At 41.3% G+C, this 13147-nt stretch overlaps 1 protein-coding gene across 17 annotated transcripts in view; it reads right to left on the bottom strand.

Annotated features, from left to right (window-relative positions):
* The window catches only part of LOC102298811 (peripheral plasma membrane protein CASK), a 170905-nt gene that overhangs the window by 95380 nt on the left and 62378 nt on the right, over positions 1–13147 (bottom strand). For all 17 annotated transcript variants that reach the window (XM_042228630.1, XM_042228637.1, XM_042228629.1 and 14 more), the window contains exon 2: positions 3443–3555. In XM_042228630.1, coding sequence (XP_042084564.1) covers positions 3443–3555 — 113 coding nt within the window. The remainder of the gene's footprint in view (positions 1–3442; positions 3556–13147) is intronic.

The raw sequence follows: 13147 nt of genomic DNA, 5'->3' as shown, positions 1-13147 counted from the left end.
CTAGTCGACTAATCGTGGCAGCCCTATATTAAACGCAGACTACTTTAGGCCTGGAAGTAGGATTCGTCACGTCATCACTTAACGACCGGATAGGGGGTCCAACGTGTTTTACAGATAGCTGTAGACTTAAAAGACCCATTGTCACTGCTTTTGAGTCCAATTCTTGTGTAATTTGGCGTGTCATCATTTCTCTTCTTTAAGAATGGCTTCTTGAAAGTATTTCTGATTTGGCCTCAGTGAATACACTGCACACCTGACTGAAATATGCAAAGTTTTAGAGCTAACAGCAAACAAACCCTAAGTTATGATACGTTTTACATATGCATGTGTGGATATATTAGTGTAACAAAATTGGTGCACAGTACTGTAGAACAGAAATTAATTTTTAAAATCATTGTTTTCCATTGTTTTAATCTCATTGTTGGGCTTGTTTTCTAACTGGCTGCAAGAGTTACTAACTGTTCAATTAGATGTGTGTTATAATTTTGTTGAGTTTAACAGAGGGCCTGTACTCAGTCAGTAACATGAAAAAAAAGCTCTTTATCTTTTCTTCTGAAGTAACACTTGTTTAGAGGTAAGACAAGAGGGTGAGACATGAAAAAAAAGGATGTGAGATTCTCATTAGGAGACCAGACCTACACACTGCTCTCTCTTTAAATCTCTCAGATTTGCCATTGTTTCCTCACTTTGCTAGATTATTGTTATTTATTTTAGGTTTATTAAACCTATTATGCGTTACTGTCACAAAACTAGACTCAAACACAGACTTGGAATATGCAGTTGCTTAAAGTGAGATCTGCAGCTTTCTGTAGACATCACTTTAAAAGTCACACTCTAAAGTCACACTGCACAAATTGGCTGAGCATGTTATGTGTGCTGTATTGAAGCTCTACTAAACTACAGCGCCTCACGCTGGATTATGTCGCACAGATCAGTGAGAATGAATTACACGAGGTAAAGAAGGCTACTGCGTAATGTGGCAGTAAAGCCGCTCTGAGAATCATTAATTGTCTCGAGAGCATAGCATATATGCACGGTCACACGGCCAATCAAAGACTTGCCAGCTCTTTCAGTGGCAATATATGGAGGAGTAATACACAGTTACAAAGCACACGCAACAACCTTAATTAATAACTCAGTTCAATTCAGTTTTATATTTTCATACTCATATTTCTATAGGGCCACTTCACAAAGACCACACAATTTTAAAGAGAACAATCAGAACATCCTCTACGACAGTGTTTCCCAACATTTTGAAGCCATAGCACATATTTCACATTAGAAAAATCACACGGCACGGCACCAACAAAAATCTCACGAAAAGCATATTGATAATTTTTCCCCCACACCAGGCATAGTGGAATTGTCTCGGTTTGTCCCCAGTATACCTTTTTTGCTTCTGACCACTACTCTTGCTAGGGCCTTCATCTCAGCCTGAATTTTCTCCAGGACCCAGGTCAGATTGACTACTTTTTCTTTTCTAATATTTATCTATTGCTATTTTGCATTGTATTGACTCACAGCATGACTATTATGTAATTTCCACTTTGTCTTCTTCTGTTTTACTGGCAGTTGGCAAACCATTTTATTAGAGCAGGTAGTAGTACTGCCCTCTAGTGGAAGAGAATGTAATCGTTCTGCCCGTTGCTCACACTGATCGCTTAGAGCAGCGGTCTCCAACCTTTTTTGCGCCACGGACTGGTTTAATGTCAGACAATATTTTCACAGACCGGCCTTTAAGGTGTTGCAGATAATACAACAAAATAAAACGATACGACCAAGACAAAAACTGTGGTATTTTGTAAATATCATAAACACGAATTTACTGTGTAATTGTGTAACTTTACTAGCAGCGTCCTCCAACAACACTGAGAGTAGCATCCTCCTCTCTGCATCTTAATGCTCTCTGGTCACTATGGTAACGTGTAAATATTTCTTTCAAAATAAGACACACAACTACGAAACAAATATAAAGTACATGAAAATGTATAGAAAATGTATTCATAACACACAGGAAAAGACTCAGGGAAACTGAGTTAACAATAAAAACCCTGAAAACCATAAATTTCACACCCGAGCCTCAACTCTCACGTCCCGGTACCAAACAACTCACGGACCGGTATTGACCTAAAGAACTAGTGTATGCCTAGTGTATCATACTTCATACATGAGTTTCTGAGATTCCTACATCATTAGCGTGATTACAAAAAAATGTCAGAAGGTTAAATAAACAATCCAAATAAATGAAAAACTAAAATATGAAAATTAAAAATTTCCAGCAATTATTTCATGGTTCAGTCTTTAAAGGGTTAAACACAAGACTCAGTGAATAAAATTATTTGTCTCTTTCTCTGCTTGTCTCTTAATAGGCTAAATAGTGTTGTTCCATCCAGCACCTTCATAAGCAAACGTCATGGAAGAGAGCAGGTCTCTTTATTCCTTTCCAAATACACACACACACACACACACACACACACACACACACACACACACAACACACACCCACACACACACACACACACACAGACACACACACACACACACACAAACACACACACACACACACACACACACACACACAACACACACACACACAAACACAACTTGGATTCTCTTTCTACCATCTCTCCTTTCTCAGTTCACCTAATAGTTTCTTATCACCTCAACTCCACCCTACAAATATCTTTAATTCAATCTCTCCTCCTCTCTTGTTCTCTCAGCCCTTCCCTCCACCTCTCCTTCAGCCTGCGGGAGATATCCGATAAGACCTGCATGTTTTGTTTAGACTTTAGAATTTCCTGGACTGGAGCCACACTACATCAACACATTAAAGTCATAAATGTGCCAATGATGCAAATAATGCTTTTTTTTTTGCTTTTTTTTTTTTAACAATTTTTTTACTTTAACAGTCACATGAACTATAAATTTACCATCTGAATCCACAAATCCAGTGTGAGCTAAAAATATGGTCAATGGTATGAAAATCGTGTTTCATTTGATTTGGAAAGTTTCACTAAAATCAAAGCTAAAGGCAGTGAACAGTGGAGACAGCACACGTCGTTCCTGAACAATCACTCTCAAGGTGCCCTCAGAATGGCTCAGTAATTAACTGCTTCAGCAATAAAAGCCCAAAGACAACATCAGACGACTATGACTGAACTGGGAATCTCCCTGGTGTGGCTGTGAGCAACCAAGTGAATGAAAAGTAGGGCAGTGTTTAGAAGAGCAAGTGTGCTCAGAGGATTTGTTTGAAACAAAACAAACAAACAAACAAAAAAAACTCACACACGCAAACAAGGGCGAGCATCTGACCTCTCCTCTGCATCAACTTTCAGTATTTAACAAAGCAAGATGAATAAAAGCACTTACCTCCAGCTATACTGAGGAACAAGCCCAAACAGCAGAGAGTGACTAATGGGATGACAGAAAAGTGATCTCTTACCCTCTGTGCTGAGACCAGGGCTGGAGGTGAACTGGGCCACATCCACGATTTTGACAGCAAACTGCTGCCCCGTCTCTCTGTTGATGCATCTCCTCACCACACTGAAGGGACCCCTGAAGAACACATGGAGAAAAAAGGGAACACGTGGCTTGTTAACAAAAATCCATTAAGCGAACAAAAACTGGCACATGGTGGCAGCAGAAATAAGCTTCGTATTTCAAACACTGCTGCAATGAGCAGTGTCACTTTTCAGCGTGCACGGCAGGGCTGTCGCCACATCACATTTTCGATTCCCGACTATGTAACACACTTAAAACTTAGGTGGAAGTTGTGGTCCTAAGCTTGTGTTTGGCTACAAAGAAAAGGGGACTGTGGGCTGTCAACCTACATGCAGCCACTTGTGTACAGTCTTTGGAAAAGTAGCACCATTCTGCAGCCTGACAACCAGATATTATGCATGTCTCTAATGGAGATTTATTAAAAAGCTGAGTTTGTCAGAAAACAGAATAACAGTGGGGCTTGCAACAAAAAGCATGCATGAGAAGCAGAGAGAATGGCTGCAGTGGACAAACAGTTTCACTTTATCTACAAGGAACTTCCTTTACAAATACAGCTCCTCTTCGTCTGAGGCTGAGCTAAAGATGCCACATACATATGGCTCTCCAGAGCACAGTGATGCACCTGCAGGCTACCAACAAACATCCAGAGCTGGCACTCTGTGCTGAAGTAAACCTTGTTTTGGATTCCAGCAACTCTAGAGGGCAATGTCTGCTCTGTAGATACTAAATACTTACTTTATGCTGTGCCCAGGAGACAAAGGTAGCTTTTTTAAGTGAGTGCAGAAAACTGCAGTTGTTGTTACTGTGCAACTGAAAACACGGGATGTGAAACCAAAACCAGCAAAGTGAAGAGCTGAATACTCCAGAGAGGGGGGGCTTCAGAGTCATGATGAATCTCTGTGTTAATTACCGTGAGTGACCACATTATATACAAACAGTCATTTGATGCATGATTAATTTAAAACTTTTCATGCCAGCTGCATTAAGGGGAAAGAAGGCTCCATTAAGCCCATGCCTCTATTGTGTCACATCAATTTTCTGCTAGTGAACTGTTACAAAATTATGTGATGACAAGCTCAAAGACTTAACAAAGGATGGGGTTTTTTTGTTTTTAAAACACAAAAGAAATAAAATAGTGTTGAAATAGTAACCCCAGGGGAGTGTACTGAGTGCAGCAGAATATCAGTACATGCAATTAAGCCACAGCTGGACTATGGCTCTCATCGCTGAGGTCCACACCATGAATCATCCCTCCTGCAGAGCGTGTGCATCATCCGATTCAGTCACTGGGATAAACACAGGTCTACCACTGATGGTTCAGATTTAACAAGCCAGCAGGTCAGGGTTACAGTGCACTACAGCAGCAGGACACCGGCTAAATACAGCGCCTGGCTGCAGGTGCACTCACAGCGCCTGGGTAATAGGTTTGAAGTGACCCGGACACTGAAGAATAATGTGTATCGATGTGTGATTAAAAAGCGAACGTGTTGACAGCATAAGGTTTAGCAGCGGAGAGTGGAGGCAGATTCAAACACATGAAGCAATGAGTAAGAATGTATAAGAATAGACATGGTGGAGCATAATCCCATCCACGTTCTTTCTGTCTGATTACCCCTGAAAACTGTCCCCAGATGCACCAAGTTTAACAGGAGCACACAGTCGAGGTCCACTGACTGCTGTTAGTAAGGTGGTATTTAAAGGAGATGGAGGATGAGAAGTAATGAACTGGACTTTTAGACTGTGATGTAATCATATGTGTATGTACGTATAACCACACAGAGAGTGAGAAGCAGCATGAATTATGCTGATCTTCCATCAGGTTTTGCAGCCAAATGATGGAGGTGAGTGTTCTGCGCACACCTCCTTTATTAGTGGAGGTATGCAAATATATTTCTTCTCCTATCTGATGAGAATTGGGATTTAAAAAACAAAAAACTACCAACTGTGATTCCTTCTACATGCAAATTGTCCCCTTTTGTCTTCACTGTGGAACTAAATCAGAATAAAACATGTTTTGACTCAAAACTTTTTTTCCCTCTCTCGTTTAGAAGAATTTCTGCAGCTGGTAAATAGTCTAAATCTGGCATTTCTCATTAAAAGCAAAAAATAAATAAACATACGAACATCATCAAATGACTGTTGTTTTCCTTACAATAAATCTTTGTAGGTATATAGAGTGGATTTTAAGTATCATTGGACCTCTCCTTCAAGGTCAGTAGATTGATATGAATCTCAAAGTGATAATACTATACAGAGCTATTTAAAACTATGTTACTTGAGTAAATATTTGACATGCATGAAAATTTACAAAATACTAAATGATTTCCTTGAAAGTGAATCCTGCCCAGAGAGTGAGCTGCCTTCACGGAGCTCTCAGATGTCTTCTTGTTTCAGTTGCATCTAAGGTTGCAGGATATCCCCTGTAATGTAGGAATAGGCCTGATTTTGTCATATTAAATAACTGAGATTGCAATACTGAGTATAATAACTATGATCAACAATGCTGTCATAATGAATCAGCCATACCGAACGCCATTTTTCTTAAAACCTGCTTGAATATTAATACCCAACTTTAGAATAGAGATTTTAAAAAGTTGTCATCTTCCATCTGTTGCCTTGGTTACAATACCCCCAACTCAAGCTACTTTGAAAGCACATGTAAAGACGATCCACATATTAAAAAAAAAAAAAAAAAACTATAAGTAAACAAAAAACAAAACATGGCTTGAGAGCCAGTCTGAAGTTGACTGGATAAAAATGACAGCTCACTGCTGAGCACCACTGCATGTTTTTGTGGCTTTTGATCTTTTCCACACTGTCCTGTGGGTGAACTGGGAAATGCAATAGTCAGCTGGGTTCACCAGAAGAGCAGCTTTTAACTAGCGACACTGCTACCCTCCAGTATGACTCTCACTACCTGCAGCAGCCTTCTGTGAATTACACATCCCACAGCAAATTGCACTCAGCACAGCCTCAGCAGTAATGTGAAAACTCCCATTTCACAGCTAAACAACACGCTGTCTCTGCAGCAGGCACCACCGGGGCGGCTGGCTAAGGTCTGAACGCAAGCGGTGCTGCTCCAGTTTTTCTGTCTGTGTGTATGTGTTTGTGTGTGTTCACACAAGTGGGTGAAGAAGAGTGTGAGTCTCTGTGCACAAACACAGACTGGCTGAACAGATGGTGATCAAGCTAAAGCAGCTTAGCGTCAGAAGGGTGAGGTAGGACGGCACGGCGCCCAAACACACAGACACACACACACACTCTTCCATTTCTGTGCACGCAAGCGGTGTAAACATAGATCAAACTGAGACTGAAATAAACACCAGGAGCAGTGTTGCTGAATAAACCGCCGCTTTGACCTGAATGATTGTACAATGTTTATATGCTCGGTGCACGCATTCAACAGAAACACACACACACACACACACACACACACACACACACACACCACCAGGTTTAGTGAACAGAAACATTCCTCAGTTTCTTTTTCCCTTCAACATCCCATGATAGTCATTTATTTTATAGGGAGCTTCTAAATGCAATTAAGCAAGACACATGAGGTGCGAGGTGGTAAATTCCACATTCACTTGTTAAAATCCATGTGTTTGCCCATCACTATATTCACTTATCTGCTGATGACTGATAGTTTTAATTAGAAAGATGCACCATTTGTGATTAGCCTGTTCGCCCTAAAGAAGCAAAGTGTCAGTCTAATTATTTAATATAAAAACTGTTCACTGCTTTCCTAACTGTCAGCGTACAGGGTGTACTGAAAGAGAGGACAGAATGACACATAAGATGATGGCTTTCTTCCAGCTTTTTTCTAAAGCTTTTTGGACTGAAAGGAACTGACTGGCTCTGTGGGGAAATCTACCTTTCCAACTAAAAGCTAACAACAGCTCGCAAACAATGAATCCCTCCATTTCTGGAAGTTTGGCACACTGCATTTGAGTTTCAACTTTGTTGGACCAGGTGCACCAAGTCCAAAAAAAAAAAAAGACAATTCATTAGTAATGCAGCTGGGATCTCCTCGTCTGCCTTATTGTCCCCCCGCGCCACAGTCCAGTCACTTCACCTCTGCCCCACCCGCCTCTGCAAGCAGCGCCTCAAATGTCAAGACTCGCTCAAGGCTGCGCTCTACACAGCCACGAACAAGAGGCCCCAGAGGAGCCGGGACAAAAACAAGCGAGAACACGGGAGGAGGAGGTGAGATGGGACGTCATGTGATTTAAAAAAAAAAAGAAAAAGAAAAAGAAAGAAAGAAAAAAAAAAAGCTCACTTGAGGAAATATAAAAATAACATGAACTGGGAAAAACATCCCAAGAGGACCAGGAAAACACAAGGAAGTGACCCTGATCTTCAGCCATCACGTTCTAATCATTTCATCTCTTTCATCAACTCCAGCTGTTTGTGTCATGCCCTGCTTTGCTCAAATATACACTTCATCAGAAGCAAGCAGAGCTCAAAAACAGTGCAGGAGCATCTTCATGTTTTATCACAACTAAGCTGCAGACAGTTTTGTCAAATGCAATTCACTCTGAGAATTCATTTAATATCATCACTTCACAATTACAGCTGAAATTAGCTGTACATTCAACCATTAGTCAGCTGACAGAAAATTAAACAGCAATTAGGGATTGACGTTTAAAGACTTGAACATTTTCAGTGATTGGCTTCAGCCTTTCAGCCGTGTACTTGCTTTGGGTTTAAAATTGAGACTCATGATAGGACGAATCTGAACGTTACCCAGAAGTGCCACAGCAGGAGACGTAATGTACTTGCTCTTAGCATGTTAGCTCTGGAGGTCTATTTAATTATAAGCAGCAGCTTGTATCCTCCACTGGTGTCTATAAATGATGCATTCAGGTGCAGGGCTCACGATCCAGTTGGCAAAAGTCACTACTTTTTACTTTAAAGCTACTGTTCCCTTTCTGCCAATCCTGACACGTGTGCAATGTGACGATGCTCCATTTCCATGTGCCTCCACACCATGTTCACAGTAGGTGACTGTGGGACAGCTGCCATTCTAATAACTATGTGACTACATGACCATCAGGCCCTCACTCTACCCCATGTTTATGTCGCAGGTTCACTTTGGTGGAACAGCTGATATCTCTGAAGTGTGAAATTCACCTTTGAATGACTTAACTACTCTCATGTGTACTACTACTGGTAGATATTCATATTAAACATGAACACAGTTTCAAATAAAGAGTTCCACATATATAGACATAGCTCATCCATTTACCCAGCCATCTAGCCACTTATGTGGGTTTGGGTAGCTTAGCAGTGACGCCCAGACCGCCCTGTGCTCAGCCACTTCCTCCAGCTCTTCTGAGGGGACGCTGAGAGGATTCCAAGGATGAACTAAAGTTTAAGGTAAGTAAGGCTAATTTTGAACTGTGCATCCTGCACAGCTATTCTAAGAGAGTAAAAAAAAAAAATAAAAAAAAATAAATAAAATGAACATAGTAGGTCCACTTTAATGTTTTCATTTTATTTGTTAGCTGTTTTCCTGTTTGTGAAAAAGGTAAGAAGAGAGGCGCAATCTTGGCTTGCCGCACTTCAAAGCAGAAAGCACCCACATCAGAAATCAGACGATGGGTAGCAGGCGAAGGAAGGCAGAGAGAAAAAGGAGCATGATGGGGGTGGTGGTGGCTTTGAACTACAGACGGCTGAAGTGGCGGAACAGGGTGTCTTGGAAGAAGTCAAACTGCACATGGAGGAGACATTCTGGCTCTGAATGGGGCTCAGCTGCACGCAGTGTCAGGCATTATGGCTCTGAACAGAAGTCAGCTGCACATGGGCTATTCTGATGATTCCTGCACTTTATCCACCCTCATTGAAATAACAGGAAGAGGATGAGAGCGAAGGGGGGAGGTGGTGTCGAGACAGAAAGAAGAGAAGCATGGACAGGAAGAGGAGAGGAAAAGTGAGAGGGTGAGGATGCCACCTTTATTCATTTGTAACACAGCGTTTTCAGTAAAGTATTTACTGAAACATGCTTTACATGAAGTCCCATTAGATACCAGTACACTAGAATATATGGAGGACAGGTTCAACAAGGTCACTCAAATGTAATTACAGCAATATGTTGTTTTGGTTTTCCCTGCATTTATGATTCATCATCTCATTATCAATTAGTATTTACACACAGTGGGTTCCTCAGGGTCACAACATGTTGTTTACCCACTTATCAAATTATAGTGATGATTACTGCAGCTGAAAATGTAACTCTTACCTCTTAAAAGATGAGCAACTACGTATGCAAAGCTTTGGCAGAGCCATTTATTTTTGTTATGGGACTAAGCCAGTAAAAACAGATGCTATAAGAACCACGTTTAAAAATAAATCAATGTCATTGTGCTGACACCCAGCTCTGTATATTTATCTTGGACTCCACCAGAGTAGCACTGCATGATTCACAGTTAAAAATGATTATTGTTTATGTTATTCTGGGTCTTAATGCAGCCCCCTCAGTTCAGCTTCTGTTTACAACAAGCCTTTTAGCTTCCTTTCCCCTTTCTTTAAATCAGCTGTCTTCTGATTGGATGCCCCTCATTAAAAGGTTTGGACAGTAGGTTCACAGCTCACTGTCACACCCAAGTGTCTGGATAACCATAATAGGGACGTCGTCTGTCTCTACATACACTCAAGAGTATGAAGGAAAAAAATCTGAAACAGTGTATTTAGAACAGTGTGAAGCTTGGCTCACAGGGAATACTTGTACATACACTGACCCCAATATTTCAAACTTTGGCAATGTTTCATATAACCCTCATTTTAACTGTGTGTATGTTAGAGAATTGTAAAAAACAAAAAACCCCAGAATAGTTTAAGTTTAAAATCTAATTTGAAAACAATTAGTTTAACGTAGGATTTTTGCATTGCATTGTATTCGAACACAGGCATGACGTAATGAGTAGGTGAAATGCTTATTGGCTGAAAAAATGGCAGAACAGGAGAGGGGAGTGAGCACGAACAAAAACAACAACAAAAAAAACAAAACAGACTGAAATGGGAAAACATTTATTGTTGGTTTCACTTTACCACAAGCTGATCAGAACAATCCAAAGCTTAAAAAAAAAAAAGTTACCAGTTGTTCAACACATTTTGAACACTGCCTCCTGATGACAGTCAGCAGCTACAGATGAGGATGAGAATCACCAGCCAGACAAACACAAAAAGTTACACAGTAAAAAAGAAAACCAGGAAAACAAATTGTTCAATTGCTCATTAACACAAATATCTAAGCAGGCGATCACATGGCAGTAATTCACTGCATTTGAGCATAAGAGATCAACACGACCTGCTTCAAAGGCATAAAAATGAAGAATAAGGTTGATTTAAGTGACTTTAAACATAGCGTGGTTGTTGGTGCCAGACGGGCAGGGTTGAGTTTTCAAAAAGTGCTTAACTACTGGGGTTAGCCATCTGAAGGGTTTACAAAAAACAGACCAAAAAGGAAAATATCCAGTGAGGTGCAGTTCTCTGGGAAAATTTGCCTTTATACTGTAAAAGAAAGCTTAGCCAACAAATCCAAAGCTTATCGGGGTTAAATTCACTGTGTAAGGTTGCCCAACTGTGTTCAAATAGAGCTGTAGCACATGAGCTAAAGTGAAAGAGAAAGTGGGTTAACTAGATGCGGGGGCGAGCAAAGGGAATTGGCTCCAAACATGCGTGACCTTTAGTCCCACAGTTCACAGCCATAAGCACTTAATGACTGTACAACAGCTCTCGACCTTTAATCCCTGCACTTCAGCTGACCTCACAGGCAGCCCGGAGTCTTACTCTGCTCATACAATAACTGACTGAGTGAGAGGATGAGGGGGGAAAGCCTTGGAACAGAGAAACATTCACTGCAATCCAACTCAGGGTAACCATGGAAAATTTACTGCAGCATCAAAAAGATAGGGTGCCCTATATTGCACACCATCCATCTGCATCTTTGTGTGTGTGTTACTGTAATAAAAGGTGATTTGTACTCTGCCCCGACTTCATATAGTGCATCAATCACCCTGTGTCTTATTCTGTAAGTGTCACCAGCTTTACAACACACACAAGTTTACGGCATCACTTACACCCAACTCTAACCTGGCATGTGTGCATGTCAGTCAGGCAGGTCACTGGAAGCAGCAAAAGAGGAAGTAGCACTAAGCTGCTTTAAACTGGGCTGCTCTTCTCAGCTGGAGATGACAGTCACATTCTCTCGCGTTATTAGATTAGCCTGCCACTTCTAGCGTGTCGATTCATGTTTCAGCTGACTGATCTGTTTCCCAAAAATCAGCACAAATAATGTGAATACAGCTAAATAATCCCATCGTCAGACAAAGTAGAACCAGCCTGTGTATTCCTGCAAAGGTATAGAATCACATCCTTATTCGCACAAAAGCATGATGTGAGGAGAATGAAGAGGAACTGAAAAGCTTAGGACTGGATCTGACTTCATGTTATCAGGAGCCATAATGAAACGTCAGCCTGGGGGAAACATTAAAGAGAATCGACAGTAAATGAATGTCATTAGCATGTTTACACCTCCCACAGAGCCGCGGGAGAGGGGCAAGTCAGAGAGATAAGTGAGAGGGAGTGGCACACAAAGATGCAGGCATGTGTCTGAGAAATCCCATGTACTGTTAAAGGCCTGCCAGTGATGATGACTATAAAGTAACGCACTCAGTGGGGGGGGTTTTGGATTGGAAACTGTGACGCACGCTGTGACCTACAGCTGAGGCCTGCATGGAACAATCATATGCTGGTCATTCTGCAGGCAAATGCAAAGTAGCAGAAAACAAAACAAAAACTTTGAAAGTAATTCAAATCAGTTGTATTTATACAGCGTTGATTCACAACAGCAGTTGCCTGAAGGCATGTGAGGTAAACTTCCAAAACCCACAGACCGATGAGTAGCGCTTGGTGACAGTGGGAAGGAAAAACTGCTCAGTTGCGATTCAGTACTGACAGGTTGGACACTATGGTCTGCGTCCATACTAGAAATGATTCGCTCGTCGCATGAGGCTTTGCAGCTGATGGCCGACTGCTTGCAAACATTCCAGGCTCCAGTCGTAGAGGTAACCAAATGGATTTTCTACCCGGTCAAATCTCGGTGGTATTCTTCACTTTTGCCTGGAGGTTGAGAAAAGTTTATGTCAAGGCCCTACCCACTTCTCGTTGCCAGTCCTCATTTCACCTGCAGTGACTTGAAGTCACCTAATGTTGTTCACCTTGTATGTGCACAGTGAAAGTGGAGCTGCCGACTAAAGCTAAAGAACCACTCCGTACAGGACTTCCTGCAGTTCGTAAACTGGGTCATGTGCTGCTAACTGAAGCTCATTGACTCTGTAGAACAGACCAGGCACCACCATCTCATTACCCACAGTTCAAGACAGTGGAATTTGAGTCCAATGATGGGATGAGGAACTGATTAGCAACTACTATTGCTCCATTATCAGTTTATCTAAGAAACTGTGTGAAGTACTTTCTCCATTTCTGTGGGAAACGTGGAAATGGGAAAGCAATAATGTTTTTGCAAAGTCTGCTGTGTGACAGCCACTAATCCATTTTTGGCACTCATATCTGTCTTTCTGTTTGAACCTGGTATTCTCTTGCTTCTCTGTCAAATCCCTTTGTTGACCCTCTTTTAGGGTTC

The sequence above is a fragment of the Haplochromis burtoni genome, unplaced genomic scaffold, assembly GCF_018398535.1.
Source record: "Haplochromis burtoni strain Fernald_Lab_line unplaced genomic scaffold, NCSU_Asbu1 Contig_337, whole genome shotgun sequence".
Taxonomy (NCBI): domain Eukaryota; kingdom Metazoa; phylum Chordata; class Actinopteri; order Cichliformes; family Cichlidae; genus Haplochromis; species Haplochromis burtoni.
The sequence above is the reverse complement of the archived record's forward strand: the minus strand, read 5'-3'. Positions and strand labels throughout refer to the sequence as shown.